The sequence below is a fragment of the Coloeus monedula genome (genome assembly GCF_965178545.1).
Source record: "Coloeus monedula genome assembly, chromosome: 1".
In the NCBI taxonomy this organism is placed as follows: domain Eukaryota; kingdom Metazoa; phylum Chordata; class Aves; order Passeriformes; family Corvidae; genus Coloeus; species Coloeus monedula.
Genome location: NC_138781.1, coordinates 116,097,220 through 116,124,160, shown reverse-complemented (window position 1 = coordinate 116,124,160; position 26,941 = coordinate 116,097,220). Strand labels below are relative to the sequence as shown.

Below are 26,941 nucleotides of genomic sequence, written 5' to 3'. Positions count from 1 at the left end.
TATTTTTAAGCATGTTATGACATGAATGAACGAAGTGAATGGGCACCTAACAAAATGAAGAGAGGATCTTTTTTTTCTGGAGTCAGCTCTTCCAGTATAATCTCCACTGGCAGCAGTGAACACATCAGATGTATTTACATTGTATCTCTGCAAGAGGATGTTTATGGATATGACATGTGCTGTTCTGCACACTAAAAACTTGAGATTCAGATTCTCTCAGTACCACGTGCACCTCTGTTGATTTCAGAAATATGTAATACTGCACTGATGAGCGTGGTATAAGAATCTAAATAGATCCATAGGCATATGGACAGACAGATTGATCAAGGCAGACTTTATCACTTTGTCCCTAAAAATCCTTTGTGATTATCTTTTATGTACACAGTGATACTAAAGTGTCAGCCCAGATAATTTCCCTTAACTTGCTAGTATTTTATGGATTTACTTAAAATTTTACTTGAAAATGTGGAGGAGTGTGTGTGCACTTTTTGCAGAAATGTACTGGTGCTAGTAATTTTAACAGTTTTCATTCTGTTTTGAAAAAACATTGTGAATGTATAAATTATGTTTGAACTGGACAGAGATGATTATGTGGCATGTGACTGAAAATATATATTTTTTAATAGATGATTCAGCCGCAGAGAGTTTTAATGGCAATGAGACCGTGGGACACAGTTCCAATGCTTCAGGGGGAACACACTGCAGGGAGATGGCAGAAACCAACAGTAATGGCAAAACAAATCTGGAGCAGGATGAGCAGCCTCTGAACCTGAGTGACAGTCCCCTCTCTGCTCAGCTGACTTCAGAATACAGACTAGATGATCACAGCAGTAATGGAAAGAACAAATACAAGACTCTCCTAATTTCTGATCTCAAGATGGAACGGGAGGCAAGAGAAAATGGAAGCAAGGTAAGATGCTTCCACATGGTCCAGATATGAAACATGTAGTTCAGAAAAGAAAAAGATTTGTGAGGCCAAACTAAGGGTTATTCCCAGCTAAGCACTTAATGCAATGTGTCTAATGTTTGTCAGACCATTACTTAAATGCCATACGTAGATTTGTATGCTCTGTTACGCATATATGATGCATACATACATTAAGGGTATATGGATGTACGTGGGTGAATACATATGTACAGGCAAATATATTGTGCTGACACACAGGAAAAAATGGTGTAGTTCTCCATCAGACATGAACTTTATCAATCCATTTATTGAGAACTGTCAACATTACTGATTTGAAAAAAAAATTAAAGTATGTATATAACATGATACATATATATATGTATAGATATGGAGACACACATATATATATGTATATTTACAGATGGCCATCTCATCACATCTTTTGTGTATCTATAGAATTGTCATGGTTTAAACCCAGTTGGCCACTAAGTACCTCCCAGCCACTTGCTCACTCCCCTCCCTGCCCTGATGGGCACAGGAGGAGAATGGAAGAAAGGTAAAACCTATGGGTTGAGACAGGAACAGTTTAATAATTGAAATAAAGTAAAGTATATTACTACTACTACTATTACTACTACTACTAATGATAATTCTAATGAAAAAGGAGACAACAAAAAGAGAAAGAGGAATAAAATCCAAGAAACACAAGTGATGCAGTTGCTCACCACCCACTGACCAGTGCCCAGTCAGTGTCTGAGCAGTGATTGACAGTTTCTGGCTAGCTTCCCCCAGTTTATTCACTGGACATGATGCTCTGTTGTGTATAATATCCCTTTGGCCAGTTTGGGTCAGCTGTTCTGGCCTTGTTCCCTTCCAGCCATTTGCACACCTGCTCTCCAGCAGAGCCTGGGAAATTGAAAAATCATTTACTGAGCACTGCTTAGCATCAACTAAAACATCAGTATGATGTCAATATTATTCTCACACCTAATCCAAAACACAGCACTGTACCAGCTACTAGGAAGAAAAGGAGCTGTTTCCCACCAAAACCTGGACAAGAATGAATCCGTATGAATGTTAAGTGTGTATGCCCAAGAAAATTCCTACCAGTGAATTATCAACATCTGAAAGGAAGTGATTTGGTTTCTTCATGATTGTGTTATGCAGGCACCTAACCTGAATTAAAACTGACAAGTTTGCTTTAAGAAGCTGTAATCCCCTGAGGGCTTTTCGCTGTAGTTTCTATTACATGGGTAAGGAGAAGCAGGGGTGTTATTTTGTAGATAAAGACAGATTCTATAGATTAAGTTAGCTAGATTCCTAGGATGGTGTTTTTCATGAGCGCCTACAGTAGGGAGGGTGAAGAAATGGCATATGTCATAGAATTTACCTATTGAGCTTACTGGTCACAGGTTCCTTTTATTTTTTTTATCTGATGACCAACTGGCTTACCACTTGTACAGCAGCAATAATAGGATGTGAGTCCTGGATCCAAAGACTCTTAATGCTAGTCACTAGCTTTCAGTAGCCTGACAACATAGATATACTTTGAATGGGCACATTTTTTTACAGTGCTTTGAAACAGGAGTGTTAAAATCCTTAGGCATACTTAGAAAGGGATTGTACATGACTGCTATCTAGAGAACAACATTTAATTATGCTAAGGTTTTATCTCCTATCTTCATTGCCTGTGGAGTAAAAATAAAAACTTGTAATGTTTTTGTAACTTAAGTGTCTAAGTTTCAGTGGGTAGAACAAAGGGAGACTAAATAGGAGATCGTTAGTCTTTCTCAAGGCCATTTAGCAAATCATGTATCCTAACACCTTCTCCATAAAATCTTTATGAAAAACCGTTTATCTGTATGGAATACATTTTTTCTCACAACCTTGCATTTTATGGAAAGCGTTCTGACTAGCTGTAGTCTCAGCCTGTGTATGCACCCCAGAGCTGGATGTACTCAGTACTTTGGGTTGCACACTGAGTCCCAGATTGGCTGATATGAACTGTATCTTTTTTTGCTCCAGGGCAGATTGTTCTAATGAACCTTTTACAAGCCCGTCACCCAAATACTGACAGACACACAGGCTCTTTTGCCTGAGGTAGGTTGTTGCTTTTGCCATCAGTCTTGCAAATACACAAATAAGCTTGGCAAAGATAGGGAGGAGTCTTAATGTGAAACTCATTTATAGCTAAGATGAGAACACAGCCTAATGTTCAATTTCCAATTTGAATCAGTTCCAGCTCAGATGCAAAAAAAATTTATCGAAAAGTGTTAAAAATCTATAATGAATTGAGATGACAATCCAAGCCATCTCATTCTTTGCAAATTTTAAGAGGCCACAATCATCCCCCACATCAATACATTCTTTCACACTCGCTGTCATCCTGCCCACTCTATATTGCCAACAATATGGAGATTTTTCTCCTCTTTTTGTCCTAGTGAAACTCATGTTGGTGTTTAGAGTTCATTTAAGTATACAATTAATTAGATATGCAGTAAAGATTATTAAATATAAAGACTTCAAGAAGAACACAATCCTGGGATAAACAAAATTTGTTAGAGATTTGTAAGATGAGCTACTGAAGAAAATATCTGCTTTCTAAGTGAGGGGAAATATATTTCGATTATTGGGCTAGTATCAGAGGAAGAAATACATTATGCTTCCTCCAACTTCTACAATGTCCCATTTAACCTGCACAAGATGTTATTTTCTTGGGACAGTCAAGACTGTGAAACTCAAAGGCAAAGGAATGGAGATAAGAAGATCTCTTGGCTGACATGTTCTGATAGATAATTTTGTATGTGCTGCAGAATTATGATCAGAAGAAACTGTTGAGATAAAAATGGTAGGTTTTCCATCATATTGTCTTTGAAAATATGACAGCTAATAGGGAAATCTTTTTTGAAAATGGTTACTTCTTTGTGGAAGTTAAATTTTTAGAATATTCATCTTGTCTATACCTATTTGAAGCAATTCTATGCTTATGCTATAGGGAAAGTTTGCTAAATAGTGGTATCATTCTGCAAAAATCTTGGATGTCAAAACAGGCATACTTAAAATTTTATTAAAAGCAGGCCTCCCTTATGGACACAGAGGACGTAATTAGTGATTTGTAAGAAATATAGGGTTTGGGTTTTTTAATAAGAAATCAAGTTTTCTTGCCTGAAAAGACTCTGGTAAATAACTGGGGATTAGATAACCCTGTGAACACCTAGAGTATATTATTTAAAGATTGCTCAGTTCATCTACTTCAGAATATGGCTTTTAAAACTGGTGTTAGTAGCACTCTTTAAAGAAGTATGACATTTCAGTGGACAGTGTTACTTTGAATTCTCAGTTCCAGGCAGTGAGAATGTGTGGTAATCTCTTCTTTGTACAAAAAGACCATGAGCTGAGTGCAGTGGAGGGAGTTACTAAATTGTAACGATCTTAAAATCTGATCAAAATGTTCTACTATTCACTGAAAAAATGTTGTGCAAGGACAAAATGAATTTTCATAGTGTTAAGTACATATATGTGTATATGTATATATATGTGTATATATATATATATAGGCTTTATATGTATGCTTTTATTAAGCTTATATTAGGGACCAGATCCTCCAGTAAGACCTCGATGTTCACAACAGCAGAAATTTCTACAACCATTTAGGGCTAAACTGAAGTCTGAAATTTTGCATAGCTGCAAAAATATGTACATAAGTTTACCTTGACTGGGCTGGGTCTTTGTACTATAAAAGGCTTAGAAAGTATTCATCAGCAAATGCTCTTCAAATGTGTTCTGTGAATTCAAATAGCTAAGTGCATATATAAATTATTTTAGATTGTTAATTATGTGTGAACCTGATGGGTTTTTGTGTGACCATGGTGAAGTCTCTGTAGCATTGAGATTTTTTTATTGCTGATTCTTTTGTTGTTGCTACTTCCTGGCCCATATATTTTATTTTGAAAAGTTATTACATAGCTTTATATCTTCTTCATTATTTATTTCATTAAATATAGCAAGCCTGCTCCTTTTAAATGATTTTGTCTTTTCTGCATTTGGATAACAAGGTTATTGTAATACAGTATGGGAAAACAGGCTTTTGAACTCACCAGTCATACTTACATTGTGCCACTATTTTACCTGGATTAATAAATAATACCTTCTATCTGTATTGCAAGGGGCACTCCTAATATGTAAAAACTTCTCTTTGGAATTTCCCGGATAGAAACATGTGCTACTAATCATAAATGCCTAGGAGATGCCTTAAAATGAGGTGACAAGAACAACACACATGCCCATTTTGTCCAGATACCTACTAATTGTAAACAGTTGGTTTTCTTTCTTTCTACCAGATGAAATTTCTGATAGAAAGTTGGACACCTTGAGTCCCTGTGGATGTATGGTAGGCTAAGTTAATATGCATTATGTTTAGCTCAAGTGTGTAATTGGCTGCTTGAAGAACTGCACAAGATAAGAAATTTTTCCCCTAAGTCTGAAAAGTAAAGCATAGTTTTAAAGGAGAGAACAATAAATAATGACTGCTGTATACCACGACCTTTAATTATAATATTACATTCTAATGTGTGTGTCATTACAGTTACAGTTGTTCACCACAAGGCAGAGCTTTCATGTAGTATCTAAAACTAAAATCCTTCTGTCTCTTCTTTAATGCTGGGCTTTTGAAGTGTTTCACAAGCTTTTTTCTACAGCCTGATGTAAAGAACAGTGTTATTGTCATGGGCCACTGCCAGGGGCTGCTTGCTTCCAGCAATTGCAACTTCAAACAGTGTTGTAATGGGTGTATCTACACTATGGCAGGTTAGCCTGGCACGCTGTCTGCTTTTCACACCAGCCCCACTCCAAGAAGGCATTTAAAAGCTTTAATCTTGTATGGCATCTGAAAGCCAGAGCATATATGAGGTCCTGGGTGAAGTTTGAAGTTCCTGCACAATACTCCAGTTAAAGTTTAGTCATGTTCAGTGGTTAGTCCAGCTGTAGAATCTTCTAACATCTGTTTTGCTGGAGCTCATCATTACCAAGGGAAACCAGGCACGACTGCCCAAGCAGCCTGATCTGTGTGTACAATTACACAGATAAGCCTGTTGTCATCTGCTGGTGAATCCAACTGGTTTCCAAAAGTGCACATGAATTTAGCCACAGGTAGACACCATCTACAAGGAGCAAGGTAGAGTCTCGATGTATTTCTTCGACACTCTTTTTCCTTTTAAAAGATACAATTGTATTTTAGCAAAAGGTGGAAGGTCATTCTTTATATCCAGGGAATATCATCACATCTGACATTGTGTTTCTGAGGCATGGGGAGTCACTGCCTGTCTAGTTCCCATCTGCCTGTGTTTCTGTCTGCAGGTTTCCTTGGGGAAATGGCCATGGTCAGAAAATAAGGGAGCATATGACTTTTTCTAAAGCAAATGGAGTCCTTAGGAATTGCACTGGACTTTCACAGAGACTGATAGAGGCCTATTGAGAAACTTAGGAAGTAATTTATTTTAAAAAAATTATTAATGAAATGTGAAACAGGTGTGCATCTATGTGAAGCAGGAGTTAAAATGCAGACTTTGGGAATTTGCATGTTATTTAGAACAGTGTTGGAGATGTTGTTTTTGTTTTTTTCTTTCTTTTTTTTTACTTAATAATTCAATTTTTTTTTCTTCCATCATCATTGATTATTTATATTCAACTGGAATAGACAGGTTTCAGCTGAATGGGAGCATTGCCATGTGATACTTACATGATATTGTTACTTCAGTTCTAAGCAGGAGGGAAGGTGGAAAGGGTAAGATAAAAGTGTCTCCTCTTCTTTTGAGGGTACCATTAAACTCTGCTTGTTGGCTTTTTTAATACAAAGAGAATAACCTTTTGCCCATCCAGTTTATTTTGCTAAATGCCCAAGTTAAGATAATTAATCGGGATTGAGAGTTTAGCCTGTCAGAAAGGAGCTTTTGATTCCAACTCATCTCTCCACAGAACTTTTCATTGTGTCCCTTGCTTGAAGTTGGATCTCACTACCTAGATATGGCATAACAAGAAATTAGACTTTTTGGTTTTGTTTGTTCTAACTGGTATATTTTATTTCATTTCCATGGTCAGATAGAAAGTGTTCAAGCAATGCCGTATTTTACTGATTGCTGTTTTCTTTATGGAAGTATCTTAAGAGTCTGCAGTCCAGGGGTCTGACAGCCTTATTTTATGGCTTAATTTTTAGGACTAGGAAGAGACTTAGCATGAAATACTGTTTGCTACTGTCATTAATAACTTAGGAGGAGTGAAGCAGAGTCTGGTGAAAGGTTTAGGCAGGACATATTACTACAATTAGTGGCATACTAGATTTTGAGCAAACAACAGGAGTGGGGCAGAAGGCAAAGCCAGCATTAGAAACACTGGAGCAATGAGATACCAGCACAGAATGAGTCTGCAGCTCCACAAGGGTCCAGTCTGCTCTCATCATTCCAGCCTCAGCACTGAGATGAGGATGGTGACATCTTCCAGCTTTGCCTTAGTTGTTACCCGATGGATTCCATCATTGCTGCTTTACACTAAATCCATGGAAATAGTTTGTACTGAGATTTAAAAGTAAAAATGATAAAAGAAATGAGCTGAAGGCAGAATCCACCCCTGCCACCATTGTGTGTAGGTGATACAGGGCTACATCTTTTGTCTTGCAACTCACATCTTTGGTGTGTGAAGGCAGGTTCAAGTGTTCTGTTGAGGTATGTATCTTTCTCTGCTATGCTCAAGTTTGTGCAAAGGTAACAGGCATGTCAGTGCTTTTCTCTTCTCAGGAGATAGATACACTACAATAGAAGAGGATAAAACTATTCTCCTATTCATGGAGAACATTAATGAAAGGAGAAAAAAGTGTATGCAAGCAGTTTTGTGACTTTCTAATTTTTTCCTGCCCACTCACCTGCAAATTACCCTGTTTTTCTCTCTTACCCAACGAATTGCTGCTTCATGAATAGGCATTTCAGAAGTTGCTGTCATAAAGTCTGAGTCCTTTATATTTTATTTTACCATTTTATCTGACACCTCGATTTTACTCTTCCCTACTTTTAGAAAACAAGCAAGCTGAGAAAAATCACAGTTTTCTGGCCCTGAAAGTCAGTTTATAAGTTGTTTGGATAAAGCATGTTTGTTCTGTGAAGAAAAAAGGTGTTCTTTTTTGCTGCTCTTTCGTAGGGAAGTTGTTAGAGGCCACTGAGAAGCTCTGTGGTACCAAAAAAAATTTGATGTTAGTTTATTGGTTCAATAAGCACTATTTAAGCTCTGCTCAAGTGTAACAACTATGGTTTTATAGTCTGTTTTTTCCAGACTTGAATCTTCTGATTTTGGGGGTTACCCATAATAAATGGCTAAATAGATCAATGTTTTTCAGAGCATGTTTTTATTGCCACTACAGCTGCATGAAAAAACTCAGTGTTGTGTTTGTCAGAAGATACGAATTCTGTAGCATTCTCTAACAGTCACATTCATCAAAATCCTTTGTCTACAGTACCATCAGTTCTGTGTCTAATTCTTCCCTTTGGAAGTACATTTAGTATCAGGTTTTCATGTTCACTTAAAGCTTTTGAAAGTGAAATTGATTTCCTGCAGGGCATTCACAACAATAATGTAACTCCAGGTCAATTAAATGGAAGTTGATGATGCTACTCCAGATTTACATACCCAAAATGGGGAATACAATCTGATTCCATATGTGTATGAAATCCCAGCTAATGTAAAACTGGCGTGGAAGAGAATAAGTTTTGATGTAACCTTTTATAAATTTTCTCAGAAGTTTTTTTTAAAAGGAGGAAGTGCACATTGGTCAAGTATCAGGAAGTGGTGCTCTTGATTCCAGATTGCATGTGTGTTGCTCACAGATCCAGCTGTCTATCCTCATTTACTTTTATGTTTGGAGTCTTTGGTCACTCATATCGAAAATGAAGCACTTGTACGTGAAGGAGATGCAGGACTTTCTCCAACTTGATTTTAGTGGCTGGACATCTGTTCAGAAAGCTATCAAGTGCCTCTGCAATCAGTGAGGTAAGGTCTGAAATCACTACTTCCCTCCCTGTTTACAGCCAAGAACGTTTTAAAACTCATGAGTCTGGGAGCATGTCTGTACCTCTCAGACAAATTCTTGTTCACTTCAGCATAGATTTGTTCCTGATAGACACCTTCAAGGCTGGACCTTATTACAATCCCTAACTCTTATTTTTGAGGTCTTTTTTGTTGTGGTTTGTTGGGGTATTTTTCCCCATTAGGAAGGAAATTGAATTTTTGTTGAAGCCCTACCACATTAAATGATTTGCTGCACCTTTTTCTTCTTCTGTTATCACATATGCAGCTCCTCTGCCACCTAGAAAAAGACTGAGAGCAAATCTTGCTCTTGGAAGATTAAACACTATTTGATGGTAAATTGAGCAAGATATAATGGGGCAGCAATAATTGCTACCTACTGTGAGTGTGTTTAGTCTTAATATTATTTACAGTTAATGAACTGTCATTTTTTTTATTTTTCAGATGCTGAGGTTGAAAAGCTGATCCTCAAAACTAATCTGTGATGAATGGCTTCATAATTGGCTCCTTTCTACACATTACACTCCTTCAAAACTATATTGTTATTCAAGAAGTTGATAATCATGAATGTTACTCCTAATTTTTTTCTTTCTGGTATTGAATTATTTTCTATATGCCAAGACAAGTCCTGAGGAAAGAGAGAAAAGAAGTCAAAGGTTTTTCTTCTTTAATGACATTTATAACAATATATTGATGAGATTTTAAAATAAATACATTTTTATTAGTTGTCTTACAGATATCTCAGTTTCTAATCTTTTTTTTTTTTTTTTGAATGAATGCCAGTAGTCAAATGTCTTGCTGAATAGTTGATGCACCTTCAAGCTGTGCTTTTGTGTGCTCTCCATAGCAATTGCTGGGAATAATTAATTACATTAGAACCCTGAATGCTTTTTTTGGATACTTACTTATTCATGCAGCTGGATTTGCTGGGTGACGTGAGAGAAGTGAATAGGTCAATTTTTTAATAGAGGAAAGAGGGGAAAGAGAAGTAGAATTCAACTTTAAAACTATTTAATTATTTTGTTCTCTTTCGTCTTTCCTTTTGTTGCTTGCCTTTTAACTTCCTTTTGCTGCTTCAGCTTTTTCTGGTAATTCTCATCTGTTCTCCTCCATTTGCTTCCAAAGACTCATGGGAAGACCTTTCTTAAATTTTGGTTTTTAGGAACAAAAGGATAGATACAGATAACAGTATTACTTACCAGAAAAAAGGACTGTGAGGAATTAACTTTAATTACTGAGTCTAGCCCTCTGTTAAGGGTAACCTAGATAATAGACTTTTACTCCAAGAGGATATGCAAGAGTTCAATTCACAATGTCCACGAAGTTCTGATTAGTATCTTTCAGCCTTATAGAAAACAACAGTGGTGCAGCTGCAATATGCCACAGAAAACAGTGAGGAACTGGAATCATGGTTGATGTCCTAGATCCCTACAACAACAAGGGATTTGCTAGATGGATTTCCCAGATGGTCTCTAGCAGTATCTTATTCCCTGCAGAATGGGGAGTGAAAAAGAACAACTGCCAATAATCCCTATCAGTCTGCTTGAGGTTTTGTCTGCCATATGTTTCATCAAAACGTCCTGCTTTGTATTTCATCTCTAACAGTCACTTATTTTGAATACTTCAAAGAAACAATTAAAAAAGCAGCATCTACATTAGTTATTGAGGCAGGGAGGGGACAGTGGTGTAGGTAGTCATTGAAAGCTGTGAAATGTTTCTTATGTTAAACACAGTCAAAAGACAGCCATCAAACAATTTTACAAAATGCATGGTAAGGAATAAGCCACTGACTGCTATGAATATTACAGAATGGTATTCTTGCACAATCAGTAAAAGATCCTGGAAACTGGTATTTGAGAGCTGTGTAAACAGTCAACATTTTTGTTTCACTGGGAACTGATGAAAGAGTATAAAAATATACAGCCAAAGGTAGGGGTCTGTAACTGATGTGAATTTCCATTTCACCCATGTAAGTGTGGCATGCTATGCACATTTAATACTGGATGAATTCCATATGCATCTCTAGAGTTTTCTCCAAGCTGCTGCTTCTTGGAGCTCACAGTGTTTCTATGAAATACTGCAGCTGTTGCTTGGATCTTGGTGTGGTACAACTGAATATTTCCCATATAGATGCTTCTTCTCATCAGCTGCTTTGGTCAGACTGTCATTCTCAGTGTCCCTTCACACCGATTCAGTCTGTGTTTTCCAACTCTTGTCATCATCAATATGCCATGAGCTACCCCCAGACCTGATGGGAAATGATACATGCTGTTCTCTTCATATACATGCATACACACACACTTTATATATACATATATATATTTGTATATTATCCCTTTGTCTGATGAGAACAGTCATATAAAGGGGCCATGAACCAAAGCTGATGGAATCATACAGATGAATCAGGAGCATACAAAGAGCTCATGTTGTTAAGGCACCTGCAATGATACAAACCTAACCTTTGTGTACAGGTGCTCTAGCAGACAAGAGTGTGATTGTCTTTCATGTGTGTTTTAATTAATATTGGGATGAAATCTTGTATCTTGCTTCTGACTCCATTTTATATTTTGGTAGAGGTCATGAAGTAATGTGTTTCCTCCTCTTGTGTTTCCCATGGCATTTGGGAATTGTCTGACTCCATCAGGAAGATCCCTTGCAGAGCTATTCAGAATTTCTGCCCTGTGCCTTCTACCATGGAGCTCCTGGGCTGCACCGTCTCAGGATTAATAAAAGAATCTGCATGAAAAACAGGGAAAGGTGAGTTGTTTTCCTTAGGGTTACCATGAACGGCCCCCTTATGGCCTGTCCTCAGTCCACATTATAGTGTGAGCTGAGTATTGGCTCTCAAAAGGACACGTGGATATTCTTTGGGCCCTATTACTGAATCAGTGATATATGGTTTTTTGGACCCCCTCTGAATGAATTTATCTTTTTCTCACTTTTTTACAGTTAGTCATATGCTCTTAAAAAATCTTTTGCAGATGGAGCCCCGTGGGACTGGACCTGTTTCAAAAGCTGTATTAAATGACTAAAATAAAGGTTTTGAAAATTCCTGTTTCCCCCAGTGTGTTGCTTAGCAAGAATAGCTGTGTTTAGTGGAAAAGAAGTCAGATGAGTCTGTGGCATGTGTGCCACCTCACACCCTCTTGGCTCAGCTGAGAGATGGAGGCATGAAGGAATGAGATATAGGCATGTTGTGCTGCTTGTGTCAGTTGCGCCTTAAAGAGAACTGTCTCACAAGATTGATGCTTCTCTATGGTTCATTAGAAGCTTTTTAAAATCCACCTCTGTACATTCAATTAAGTGTCCATCCTGCCTTCAGGAAACACATAATATACAGGTTTATGTAATACTGTAAAAAGATATTGGAATTCCTAACGGATCTGAATGAGTGACAAAACACTGAGGAGCTGAAAAATTTGCTGCATAAAGAGGGAATTACCTTGTTAGAGATAAAGCAGCCATGACTTCCTCACAGATCCCAGTGGTTATTGCCAGTTAATAGATTGTTGTCTGTTTGGAAGGCAAAGTTATTAAAAGACTCAGCAGATGAAACTTTTTTTTAAGGTTAGGTTGGAATCGAGATAAAACATTTTTACAATGGCAGTAACAAACTACTCATATGAAACTAGTTAATCATTACACAAAAATGTCTATGTAAGGTAGGTGTTCTTTTTATAAATATATGTACTAACGAATCTGAAAGCATACGTGTCATGCTTGTGTCATTTAGGAAAATGGTGACAACTATTCCCTTCTGTTCAAGAGCTGAGTGGTCATGTTCCATGGTTCTGTGAATCAGTAGAAGCATCTTGAATGCTTAAAGAGCCGAAAAGGCTTTTAGCATCTCAGACTGCCAGTTGCCTGGCCTAAGCTTTTGAGAAACCTGGCCTAAATGTCTGTATTTCATAGCCTTAAGTACTTAGCCCTGCATACATCTGGTTTGGGATATAAACCCTAGGACAATATTTATTTTTACTACACTCGCTATGCCAATTAAAGACCATTCTATTTAGTATAAGAGGTAAGTAGTTTTTAAGACTATATCTAAGCTCTGTGGAGATAATTCTTTATCTTCATTCTTCTTCTTTTTTTAAATATAAAATTGGCAGGAAGTGTGCTTCTTTGCTTTTAGCCTGTTTCTCCATTCCTATGTTTAGATTTTGATTATATTTAATGCTTACTTTATAATAATGTTTACAGTACCTAGAGCTTATATCTAGGGCTATTTATGTCAAACAGCAAATTAAAAAAAATAGACTGTGTAAGTCTACTGTTAATTGTGAGACAGTAGAACTTTTCTCTCCATGTAATGTAGGCAATGTCAGTTGTGCAGCATCTTCAAAACTTTTGCTCCACTTTTTACTATTTTTTCCTTGTTGAAAGTTTTGTCCTTGAAATGTATATGATACTGTGGTGTTAATTTTTATGTTTGTAATTTAACATCTATAATTCATATAGGTGTTACAAGTTTTTTAGGTTATTCTGTTTCTAAGAAGATAATTCTGCATAATAACTTTATACAACATGAATAAGTTGTTTATACCTTCATCAATATTTTAATTGCCAGAGTTTCCTATATCTTAATTATTTGGATTTACATAGCACACTTGGGATTCTGAAAACATCAATAAAAATAAATCAGCTTAACATTACATTGGTCCTGTGAGGCAAGCATGTTCTACCACTGTCTACTGATTAGTAAATACAGGCATGTCATAATTCATTGACTTTCCCTAAGCAAATCAATCAATTTCTCCAGAAAAGCTGGAGAAGCCATTTGTTTCCTGTGTGTTATAGCTGAATATGAATCACAGTACGAATTCATATCTCCAGACATTACTGTTCAGTTAAGGTAAAGAGGCAGAGTCAACTCCAACTGAATAGCAATTGGAAAGTTTCCTTTGGTTTTATTAGCATAGCTAAAGTTCAAAACAGTTTTTTTAAAATGTTTGTTTTCACTTGGGCTTTGCTGGTTCACTGATGGTCTTGATGAATCTTTCCAGGCCTCATCATAAGAACATGTTTATGTATGCACAAGAGAGCCTATGGACCACATTGTTAATCTTTGTGTGATTAAATCTTAATTGCCCTAAAGTCAAATGCTTTCCTTAGACTCAGTCATACAGCTTCCTGGTAGAGTGCATGTACATAATACAGAAGTTGGCAGCTGTGGCAGTTCATCCTGGCTTTAGGTAGCAGAAGGCATTCAGTTGCACAGAGTTGGCATTTGGTACCCTTGTAGGGACCCCAGGGTAATCTGTGCCCAACATAACCTCGCTGGAAGGATGTGTTTCTCACACTGGCCTTGTGTGACCCTTGCCAGTACTGTACAGTGCTCCTAGTCCATCCTAAGACAGCAATGGGGCTCAGTTGCCCTTTATCTCATCCTCTTGTTCCATTTCAGGCTGTCTTGCACATCCATGTAGGCTGTTCTCTTGACACTTGAGTAAATTTGGAGTACTTTGGTACAAAGTGCAGTTAATTCCACCTGCATTAATGCTGTGGTTTCTTTTATATTCCTCAGGATAAAAGGCAAACGTTTAGCCTCTGAACGTCTCTAAATGTGTCTCAGAACATGAATCTGGCCTTGCAGAGTTGAAATGGATACAGCCATTAATCTGTTGATTGAACTAAGTACTGAGTATGTAGCCCAAACTGAGAGGACTGCAGGGGGATGAGGCTGTAGAAGTGTTAAAGTAATTGTCTGTAGCTATTTAGCAGTTGGGTTTTTTCTTTTTAATTATGAAAAACAGTCAAAATAATAGTTCAAATCACTGAAGCATTGGACTTCAAATCTGGGTTTTCAATTTATGTACAAAATTTGAGTATATCTGTGCATCTGTGTACCTGTATAAAGCAAGTTGTTTCACTTCCTCCTTAAATGTTGCTTCTTACCATACAATCTTTTTTTCACAATGCTTTATTTCATAAAGCTTGCTTGGCTGAATGCTCTCCTGGTTGCCAAATTCATGTCCTGCTTAATAGGTTTTTGTACTTTCTGTGTGTCTCTGGCAGGTGCTTTTGATAGTGTGCTTTTATACACACACCTTCAAATTAAAAACCCTTTTTCCAGCAGCCCATTTTCTAAAACTCATATGCTGCACCCATCAAAGCCATGTGGACACCAAGAGATCCTGCAGTAACTTACATATACAATTACTGGTGTTACAGCAGCTGGGCACAGTGTTTGCCATTCACTGTGTTCTGGGCAAGTGTTAACTGGAACATAGATTTAAAAATTAGGAGCGTCTTTACTTTAAATAGCAAGGAATATACAGAGGTGAGGGCCAAAATGAACACCTGCTAGTGCTCTAACTCTTGTAGTGCTCTGCAAAGTCCTTCTGCTGCAGCTCAGAGGCACGGTGGGCAATAGTCTCCTTCTTCCTTCCTTCTTCTTTGAAAGGACTTTGTCATCAGGATGTGACATTTTCACTGCCATTAAGCCATTTTAGGCCCTCACTTCATCTGCCTGTTCCTCTTAATTGGCACAAATGACTTAATATTATTACCCCATGTCTCCTGTGGTGGTGTGAACTGCTGCTTAATCACCCTTACAAGTTAGTCCAAATCAACTCTATTGTGATTTGCTTCATAATTACTTATTGAGAGAATTAAACTCAAAAAGTGGATCCACTCTGTATGGTGATCTTCTCTTTGTACAGGATTATCACAACAGATGATCTCATGAATTTCAATATCTCTCCTTAACACTTCTGCCAGAAGCAGAAGTTTCCTCTGTTACCTCTCCTACAGTGTATGAAGGCAACAGCTAATAGAGGAGTCAGAAAAGCTGCCCGTTCAAAATTCAGTTCATGGTCTGAGTTTTATGTTACCACTGCCTCAGTTCAATGACCTTTTCTTGTAATTGTTCATTTCAGAAAAAATCAAACCCCAAACCACTCAGAAAGACAATTTATTGACTAGAACAAGTGGTGAGATTGGCAAGAATAGAAGGTATTTCCTATCTGATCTCGTAAGCATGCATTACAGGTCATTGCTTTACCTTTGATAAAGTATGAAAGGGAGGAATAATTCTGAAACTGAGGAAAAAAACAGTATAAAGTTATGGAGACTTGATGTAGCAAATGGCAGTGCAGAACTGCTGGCAGTAGCAGGTCCCAATGACCAGCAGACAAGCAGGAGGGGGTGTAAAGGTCGCAGCTCAGTGCAGGAGGGGCAGGGAGCAAGCCAGGAGCAGCCAGGGGCATCCTTGGCCTTCATTTGCTCATGCTATAGCTCAGCTTTGGTGGGGTTCCTGGGAAGGGGCAAGGAGGTGGAGGTCTCAGGAGAGGTGGCCAGAAAAAATAAAGTGCAATAGTGCACGCAAGGTCCTGATGAGGGAATGGATTAATGACAGAAAGTGTAAGAGCATTTTAAGTGGCACTGGTACCTCAGAGCCCATTCCTATCTCATATGGAAGGACTTGTATTTACTCTGCAAGGGCTGTGCTCCATGGGCTGTGCTCAGGCCACAGCTGAGTATCTTACAAAGTAGAGATGTTTTCTTTTGACTTTGGTGGAAAGGCAGATACGGGCAAGCAAAAGGACAGGATTTAATTTCAAAAATTAATGTGCCTCACTAATCCTACCCCAAAGCCTTTCATCCTACCTGGAAAAAAAGCAGACAACATCTTACCTTGAATTAGTTAATTGAGGGCAGTGCAGTTTTCAGTGATCAGATCAAGTGAAGGACCTACCATTTTTGGTGTGCAAAGTTAACATGTAAATAGTGTTCCCATAGCTCCAATTATTTAAATCCTGTGGAACATGATCTCTGGAAAACATAAGGCAGAAAGCTTAAAGTTGGGTCCTATGATAGGCTGTGTATCTTTCCCCCTGACTTTTGAAAGGCTGAATGGTAAATAGTAAAATTTTTTAATTTCAGTTTATAAACCTGGGGTTTTGCAGTTTTAATAACAGCTGGGATTGTCCTAAAAATCAAGGGGAACTTTGATTAAGCATGTAATGCAGAATTTATTAGCAATTAAAAACTACAGGATGGTCCATTTGTCACCCATGTCTTAGAACAGGGCCTTGGAAGGCAGTGCATTAAAAGAAATATGTCTGTGCCCAGACATTCTGTTCTTACATTAGTTAACCTATTAGTTTCATAGGTTTATTAAATAGAAGCAGCTACTTGGAAAGTTGAATCCTTTAAAGAACATTATCTTTTCAAAAGTTTTTTGTGAAAGTGATTTTATGCTTTTAACACATTTTGTATAATCATCAATTTATATTTTCTGCCTTTAGTCAAGCTCTGAGGTTAAATTATATTAAATAAATAAATAAAAAAAAATCATCTCCCAAACTTATTCAATACTTTGAACTTCTTAACAATGCCACTTGTACATATATCCAGAAAATTAATAGTGTATTATAGCACATAATGCTATGGAAGTGGCTAATAAATACGGGATTCTTGTCTGTATGGATAACTCCCACACATCACTTTGAAATTCATTCTACCTAGAGCCATAATTTGCAAGGTGTTTGTTAGATCTTTTCAAAATATAGCTTTCCATAAAAATACATTTAGATGTAAAGTGTTATTTAGACATTTTATGCCAGACTGTTCCTGTTTTACTTATGTCCCAGGTAAAAAATGTTTTTTAAAATCTTGGCTGCCAGGGAAGTTTTATACAGAAAAAGTACTGTTTTGCTACCCATATGGTGCAGTTTATTCTATCAACATGAAAATGTGTTTGTTGCTATATGTTGTCTTGTTTTTTTTCCAAAGGGGGTGTTTTATGCTCTGTCAGTTTTTCTGTCCCTGAATAACCTTTGAAACTAATTTTACAAGGTAGTAATCTTGACAATGGTGAGTTGCTATGAGCTGTGAAAATTTGCATTTGGCTCAAGTAGAAAGACTCAGGTTACTGCTTTCATAAGGGACTTAGACTATTGAGAAGCAGATACTGCTTGTGCAAAGAATGATCTCCCAACCCTCAACAAGCCACAAACTCCTGCCCTCTAAGATGTGAGAGAGATGTGGAGTGAAATGGAGAAGGCAGGCTGGTGAGACTTGGGGATCTAGGACATACATCTTTAGGATGTCAGGTTTCTTCAGTTCTACTTTTTGAAGATAAACTGGTTTAAATATAATATACTGGATATCTCTGTGTAGGAATCAGTGAGCAGATATTTAAGCTGCTCCTTTACAGGATTCACAGAGGTAAGCTGTGACTGCCAGCATGAGTCATGTCTCTGTATTTTGTTTGTTTCTTACAGCACTGTTGAAAGCATATATAACACAGAAAAATTCAGTGGCTTGAACCCATATCATCACATTCATTTAAAAACACTAGAATTGGAGTTGCAAAATTGCTTGACAAAGCCAAAGAGGTCATATTTGCCAGAAAAAAACAGTTTCTGAGTGCTTGCACTGCTTGTGTGGTGTTACTTTTTAATAATGGAAAACAAAGCTATTAGCATCCTATGCCACACGTGAACACATCCTTGTTTCCAAATAGAGCCCTACTAGAGGTACACACTAGGGAGGGGGAACTTTTACTAAAGTTATCCTTGCCTTTCAGTTTTTAAAATTAATCCCTGCTTAGAAATTAATAAAATCTGCTCAGGTTTTCTGATCCATGGCCTGGCCATACAACAGAGCAGAACCAATGCCAGTTCCAGGGACAGTGATGGGGGATGTTCACAGAAAACCCTTCTGTCCCTCAAATTCTGTGCCTCTTGTATTTGAGTTGAATAAAATGCAACAGATGAGAGTTATGTTCTATATTTGTGCTCCAGAAGGATCTCAGCCTGTAGATCACAGCATGGCATGCCTTGACCTCAGGTAGGGCCCTGTGAAAGAGGAGGCTGGGTGAGCACAAAGTGTAGGCAGCTACACCATGAGAGAGGGGGCCACTTTCTCAAAATAGATGTATAGATGAGTTCTTTTAATTTTAAAAAATGTATTCTATTTTGGTTTCCTCTTTGTTCTTTAAATTTCATCTATGGAAGCTAAGGATATGGTAGTAGTCATATAAAATATGAAAGCAAATAGAAAGGACAACAACTTAAAAAACTTTAGGCCAGCTCAGATCTGAATTTAAAGTTTTCAGCTAGTTCTCTTCATGTGATAAACTGACTTAACATAAGATCAAATCCCTTCTCCCTGAATATGGTGGCAGGATGTGGAAGATTAAATAATTTGGGTTGGTGCATGATACAAAGCAGTTTTTATAGCTGTTCAGTTCTCCATAGTCAGGTATTGAGTTATGATATCAATATGAGAAAATGCACTGTCTGCTCTGATTTATTTAATTTTTCTGGCATAATTCTAGCTGGTTTTCCCCACAGAATTCTTCCTCTACGAGAAGGTGATTGAATGTGGTTTTTGGCGGAAGTGGAGTTTTGCCAAACAGGATTTTATAGTCTGCTCTATACTCTGGTACGAGAGTTCTACATTGCAGGGTGGTGATGTGGTTAGCTAAAGTGAATGCATGTAACTAAGTGGTCTCAATATTCAAAACTCAAAATATCTTTCCTAACAGAAGGTAAATATTGTTTGTTGTAAATGAGTTTGAGCCTTTACAGACCAAGTCTATTAGAGCATCTTGGAAACTTAAGTGCTGCTTGATGGCTGTATGGTTCCCTCTAACTGAGCTCCAAGTACCCAGTGGCAGAACCATTTTGCAGTAAACAAAGATTTTTCAGCTACAAGAAATCAGAGTACAGGGGCATGGAATCAAGTTCGTAAGTGCACTTTCCTTTCTAAACAGCAGCTGTTCTGGAAGCTGTTCTGCCATGTTATCCTGGAGGAAACTGGCTGATTCTCTTCTCACAAGTCTGAGAGTTTAACAGGCAGCATATAAAAATCTCAGGGCTCATTTATGACCAGACCAACCAAAACAGCTCACTTTTGTATCAAATATATAATAATGTTTGTAGAAGTTGGAAAGTGCTGTACCATCTTGGGCAGGTAAAGTTATGGATTACAATGAGAGTTTCTGGTTTCTTCAGGATGGTACCATGAAAGCTCTCACCCAATAGGGATACTTAATGATATTGGTAGGGATTTAGGGGGCTACTTTGATCTGTCTGACTCTTCTGGGGAAGAGCATTTGCTCTAGAACTGGCTGCCTGAGTAGTTTGAGCAGCAGTTGTCTTTTCCTTTGGGAGTCAGGTTTAATGCTTTTCATAATATTGTCCTCCATCTCCCACCCCCAAAATGTCAGACCACGTCTTTAATAGAAGCACAGTCAGCATAGCTTTAGAACTGAAATATCCTTTTGTTGTTTCTGTTTCTTCCTGCTCTTTTTGTATCAGTCCTAAGGATACATTAAGTGGAAAATGAATAGGTAGAAACTGCCTTTATGAGGAATTCTCCTGCAACATTCTTATGATTGCTGTAATGTGATAACCTCAAGCAATGCCTCTGGCTTAGTTTTATGATAAATGTTTTGTTTATCCTTCCCTAAACAAGGAGGGTCAAATTAGACGCATTTCTTACAAGACTTACTTGATTTACGAGATGCATTTCTTTAAGATTTATTTGCGGTAGATAAGTAGGGAACTAATCAGTAATCTATTCCATCAGCTTCAGATACACACATCTCAGCTGCTCCTCTGTTACTCAGACTGTTATGGACTGGGAACAGGCCTCCCCCCTGGTTCAGGAGCCCTGTCTTCATCTGTCTCCTCCTGATTGGTCTCAAGTTCTAAATCTTCCCACCTGGTTCTTAAGCAACAATTAAGGCCATTAACCTCTGTCTCCCAGGGCTGCTTACTGAGACAATCTAGCTGATTTATCTCAGGAGAATTTTTTAAAGCTTGCCAAAGATTGCTGCTATAAGTGTATAGAGGTAAAAGGCCAAAACGAAAAGTAAGAACAAGCATTCTCAAACTGTACCCTATACTTGTCTCTAGGCAATATGCTCCTCTCTTGCATCCTCATATGCAAAAAAATTGTGTTGTGGCCCTGTTGTGTTCCTAGCTTTCTCCTAGAAAAATCAGTCCCTAATATGTCATCTTATTACCATGATCAGTACCAGTTGTAAGTGGTTGTTCAGTACTGTACAGATTATTTTGGGTTAAATTCCTGTCATTAATCAATTGGCTTTGCTTCTTTCATGAGTCTGTCTCTCAATATGTTACTGTTACCTGTTGTTTTGGTTTTTTCCTTTAGATGGTGCTTCTGAAGATGTAAATGATTGGTCAGAAGAGAAGGAGTGGCAGGACTGTCTCCTCTCACCTATTCTGGCATAGGACTGTCATGACTGAGCAATAAAAACTGTAGGAGGGAGGGCCTAAATTTCTCTTAAATGATGGAGACAGATGAGTTGGAGTTCCCTCCTCCACTGCTTCCATCAACTGATTTTAATCTCCTTCCCAATTATCTGCACTTATGTCATGCTCAGACTGGAAAGGTGAAAGGTGTGAGCAGTTCTCAAATGCCATTGTGTAGGAATGAACTAGGAAGAAGAAATCAGCACTGGGAAGAGCTTATGATTAATTCAGAAAGAGCACACTGAGAAAGGTCCATTGTTAAACCATTTTCCTCTCTCATCCCAATCATCACTTTTAGTTCCTCCTTATTTCCAACTTTTGTTGTGTGCACTGTGTTCTTACTTCTCACATGAGTTAGGATACAAAATGCTGCATGTCCTTCTATAGCAGAAAATACAGGTGCACAGCTCAGCATATATCTATGTGTTTAATAAGTCCAGCTGCTGTGTGGCCTTAGGCAGACATTATAGGGAGCTGCTGAATTCCTGGACATCAAATAGCACTCTCTTGCCAGAGTCTTGACAAGGACAGGACAGAGGCAGCCTTTGTCTTCATTGCTTCCTTTGTTTTACCTAGTGAAAACAAGTGCTCCTCTCCTTGTCTGCTGTTCTTAGGGCACACAAACCCTGCAGTGATGTTGTATTATTATTTCTGCATCTGCCTCTGCTGTTGGTCTCTGGAAGTTTCTTTTGTAACTTTGCAACTTTTGAAGCCTCTTGTGTATTTTTTGTCTCTAGCTTTTCTAGAATACAGGTGGACAGGGGAGCAAGGTGACTGTCAAAAACCAAAAATCAGTTTTTTCTCCTGGATTCCTGATATAACTCAAACTCTTTCATTTGCAAATGTATTTGCTCTCTGGGACCATTTTGTTGCTTTAAAGGAGTAGAATACTGTCATGGCAAAGAGTGTGAGGAAGAAAAAGGCAGTAAATTAAAGGGGCAAGTACAAAGTCTACATTCTCTGTGGTTGTAGTTCTGTTAGCAGGACTTCACCTGCAGTCATAGATTCAAGGGGTGTTGTTTATGAATAAACTCATAGTTTCCAAGTGTAGATTCTTGCTTTGGGACTTAAGGAAATAGCCTTCTATTTCATAGAATCATGGAATGATTTGGGTTGGAAGAAACCTTGAAGGTCATCTAGTTTCAACCCCCCTGCTGTGGACACAGGCACCTTTCATTAGACCAGGTGCTCAGAACACCATTGTTCCTGGCCTTGAACAATTCCAGGGATGGGGCATCCACAACTCTTCTGGGCAACATTTTCCAGTGCCTCACCACCCTCACAGAATTTTTTTATAATACCTAATTTAAACCTACTTTCTTTCAGATCGAAGCCATTCCCCCTAGTCCTGTCACAACTATGCTATTGTAAACAGTCTCTCTCAATCTTTCTTGTAGGCTCCCTTCAGATACTGGAAGGCTGCAATTAGGTCACCCCAAAGCCTTCTCTTTTCCAGTCTGAACAAACCCAGTTCTCTCAGTCATTTCCCATATGAGAGGTGCTCCATCCCTCTAATCAGCTTGGTGTCCCTCTTCTGGACTCACTCCAACAGGTCAATGTCCTTTTGGGATTGAAGAAGAAAACAGGTTATTGAACCCTTTTAATGTCATAGCTTAAATTTATGACAAGAGGAAGCAGAGAGAAATTTAGGGAGGAAGAAATGAAGGGGATAGTATGAGAGACAAAAGAACAAATCAAGAAGAGATTGAAGCAAAAAGAACTAAAGGCATAATGAGTTCAAAGATAAAGAATGAAAAGATTTAGGAGAAAGCAGCATGGAAAAAAAAGTCTTAAACTGAACCAAAGGGCATGAACATAAAGAATAGCACAGAAGGAAAAAAATATTATGGCAGTTTTGTAGTTAATTGTAGATGTTTGACAAGTGGCCTATGACTAAACCAGTGAATTACATGTGCTCTGTATTCCCTGGTTTGTATTCCTCACTGCTAAAGTGAGGAAGGGGATTCTTCTTAGTTATTCCAGCAGCAATATGCTCAAGATTAAAATAGAGCATCCAGTGATACCGTGTCGACAAGAAGTCCTGCTCTTCTGTATTTATGATGACATTATTTCCCTGTGTACAGATACCCATAAGAAATTAAAATCGGAAGTAAAATGGTAAGCTTAGCACATTTAAACTACTGCTCAAGAAATTCCATCACTCCTGTATTTCAGCTCCTGCTTTTGCTGACGTTGGCTTCTTACCTAAGACTTCAGAGGCCATGACTGCTGTTGCAGTATTCAGCAACTGCTTCTGTTCTGAAAGCTGGCAGCAGTTTGTGATATTTTCAAGCAATAGGGGTAGCACTGTTGGTCAGTAAGTGGGATCTTTAATGGATAGGCTGGGTTTTGTCAGCGATTCTGCTGTTTCCTTGCTGGAGAGTTTTTAAGAAACTTTACTGTTTTATCCCTGTTGACGTTGATGGCTTAGGCTTTTCAAATCCTGTACTGCCTAGTGTGTAACTGAAGTTTTGTTTGGTCTGTTAGCTGCTGTTCTCTCATGCTGGTTAGACATAACAAACCCTCTCTAGGTTTGCACTTCAAGGACACCTTGATTGTCCCAGGCCCCAAAAGATGTACTAAAGCCTTGAGAGGAGGAGCAAACTTGGGGTAATTACATCATTAACTGAAATTATAATTGAAGAATTAACCCTGATTATGCAAGTGGGCCAAACTTACAAAATTGTGAAGAACCCGTGACCCAGGGTCCATCTTGGGTGGAGCCCCTCGGAGGCTTTTGACTCCTAAGGTGTACCTTTGAAGGCCCTTCAAATAAATACTTGCTTTTATTCTCTTATTCTTGTCTGGCCTCTGTTTTCAGGTAGCCACTTCAAGGCATCAACATGTTTAGTTATATCTTAAACCTCTGTCAGTTAGATGAGGACAGGTTGCAAAGTGGGGAGTGTGAGTCTTGGGACTTAACATTGTAATTGTCATTGTGATATTCAGGTCTTATAAATGTTCTCCATTTTAGTTGCTTCCTGAATGTGTTGCCTGCATTAGAGGCTTCATTCTCAATTTAGATATAATGAGAAGAAATTATTAGTCCAGTGTTTCTGCAAAATATTTTGTAGCTCTTGCCAGCCAATTGTCTGCCAATTGACCAAAGAATTACTGCTCAAAAATGCTCATTATCTGTCTGTAATGTGAACCTTAGTAGTCACCGAAGTATATTCCATAAGAAAAATGTTCACTACTCCTCATATAAACTGTCACTATTTCATTTAAAAGGAAAATAAAAACCCCCAAACCCTGACAAAGGGGAAGCTGTGGAATCTGGATGGAAACTGTAAAGGTTTTTGGCAAAAGGTCAAAATTTCACCAAAAATTGGAAATTATAGTTTTGCAATAGAAGTTTTATGTTGATGGATTTTGCCAAAAGCACAAGAACTATACGGGGCTCCCTCAGGCTCTTGGCTTTGCTGAGCTATGATACTACCTGAAAAGTATGCTATTATTGTCCTTAGAAAATCACTGATGAAGTTTTCTAACTTTGATAATAAGGTAAGGTTGGTTTTTTTGGTTTTTGTTTTTTCTTTTTAGCAATGTAAGATCTTAAAAGAGTATAAATTAATTCAGATCTTCTGCTTTGATTTTGAGTGTACTATAGAAAATGTTTAAATACTCTGTTGGCACACGATTTACAGAAATCCAGAAATTTGTGGTGGAGCTTTCCTGTGTGGCAACCTGTGTTTCTCAAATTCTCAGAAACTCAGTCAGATCCTTTTAGAGCTTCAAAATAGCAGTGTATGCTGCCAAAAATAATTTACTCTTTTATTTGAGTCTGTCACCATTTCGGTTTGACTTTTCAACTCCCACGAAGGACATTGTATTTTTTCCAAAGACACAGCAGCCACATTTTGCAATATGACTAGTTATTGGTGGTTATATAACTAAGTTCTTTTAGTATTTGGTGGAAAAAGTCTGTCTTCCTACATCAGTGACAGGAGTTCTTGAAATTCATTAATAAAACAACTTTGTAAAATAAAAGCTATTTAGTAGCTAAGAAGTAGGCAAGTCTCCTGCTCTGTTAAATCATCTCTGCTCTGGAACTCTCAACACTGGTGTACGAGGGTGATTTGGAGATACTTATTCTTATTCCCACAAGAATTCTCATCCTCTAGAATGGCTGGGGAAGGAGCAGGAGCTTTTCTGAAAACGCCCAATCAGGTAATAAGAGATTGGTTATAGAAAAGTTAAAAAGAAGCTCTTTAATCTATAGCCTATAAATATACTTTATTCTTCTACTTGACTGAGACTTTTCAGTTGTCTCTCTGTTCTTACTCTCTACTTAATTTTGGAGGTTATTTCTATTAGGGTAAAATGATGTATTTTGATGTTGGTCAATACCAGTGGGGACAGACCTAGGGCAGACTGCATTTTAGCTAAAAAGAGAAAATATCACAGGAAGAAATGTGTTTCAATTATTTCTTACCTTTCAATTATCCAAACTTCTATTTACCCAGTGAGTGAAAGTGTCTGGGTAATTTATAGTTTCCTTATTGCTAATAAATATGCTTCTGTTGAAAGGAATATTATAAGCAAGCATAATATGCCATAGATTGGAAAACTACTGAGAAAGAACGAGCAGATAGTCTTAGAAACAGTCACTGTTCTCTCAGGGACTACTGTAAAAACTGGCTCTGAAGAGAAGACCATGTCAAAGATAATTCAGGAGCAAAATCTTTTTATTTCTTAGTTCCTGTTGTAAATAACTGAACAGTTTGTTTCTGGAAGTCACATTGTTAACACTGAGCAAACAAAAAAGATCTTTTAATAATTTAGTGTAAAACAAGTTTTGTGCAAAAAAGCCTTTTACAACTTAACACTTAGCATGTTAGATAACACTTTTATAGAGTCAAACTGATGAAACTCTAGCTTTCAGCTCTCCATTCTTCCTGTAAAAATGCTGTTGTCCTCATGCTCCAAATAGTAGAATTGCACACAATGATGCCTTCCCATTATCATGGGTGAAATTTTATAAAGAAGCTGGAAAGGCCAATTATGGTGTAAGAAGAGTAGCAAACTGGTCGTAGTCAGATGCAAAGATATGGGTAAGATGGACAAATATTTGATGAGTTTATCAAAATGAGGTTAATTGGATCTTGAAATAAAGGGTGAGATGCTGGAATTGTATTTGAGAATTCACAGTCTTCTCTGTAATGAGAAGAGATGGACAGTAAAGTTCCCCACATGTGATGAAAAAAATGGCTTATTAATGCAAAATAATAGAAAGTTGGACTTTTATCTGTAAAACCTGGTAGAGAACTCCTTAGGATAATAGCTGAACTTAAGTGTTCCAGTTATGCCTCCTGCTTTCTGTTTGAATTGAGGAGAAAATTTAGGAATGTTTTTATTAATGGTTTCAAGTCTTTCAATAAATAACAAAAGGGGGTGTATCTACAAAAAGTATTTTGTGTTTTCTAATATGTTATTTATATTACATATATTATATATTTAATAATAAAAAAAACCCCAAACCCAAACACCTCTACGTTCTGTAGGCAAGTTCCCTGCTGTATGGAGAACTCACAGTTTGCACAGGAATGAAGTGGAACTCTAACAATGCAATATTAATTTCAAATATATTTTTAAGGGAAAGATATAGGACATGAATTTTCCCTTAACCTTTCAGGTCTAACCTTTTAATTTTGTTTATATATCAAATAAAATACATGCTTCTCACTCATATCAATTTACCAAAAACTACTTTTAACGCATTTTTCAAAAACTT

General features: G+C 37.6%; 1 protein-coding gene across 3 annotated transcripts in view; it reads left to right on the top strand.

Moving 5' to 3' along the window:
• NOL4 (nucleolar protein 4) overlaps nucleotides 1-26,941 on the top strand; it is a gene marked incomplete at both ends in the record, with an annotated part of 189,620 nt that overhangs the window by 109,800 nt on the left and 52,879 nt on the right. For all 3 annotated transcript variants that reach the window (XM_082290279.1, XM_082290278.1, XM_082290280.1), the window contains one exon: nucleotides 627-910. In XM_082290279.1, coding sequence (XP_082146405.1) covers nucleotides 627-910 — 284 coding nt within the window. The remainder of the gene's footprint in view (nucleotides 1-626; nucleotides 911-26,941) is intronic.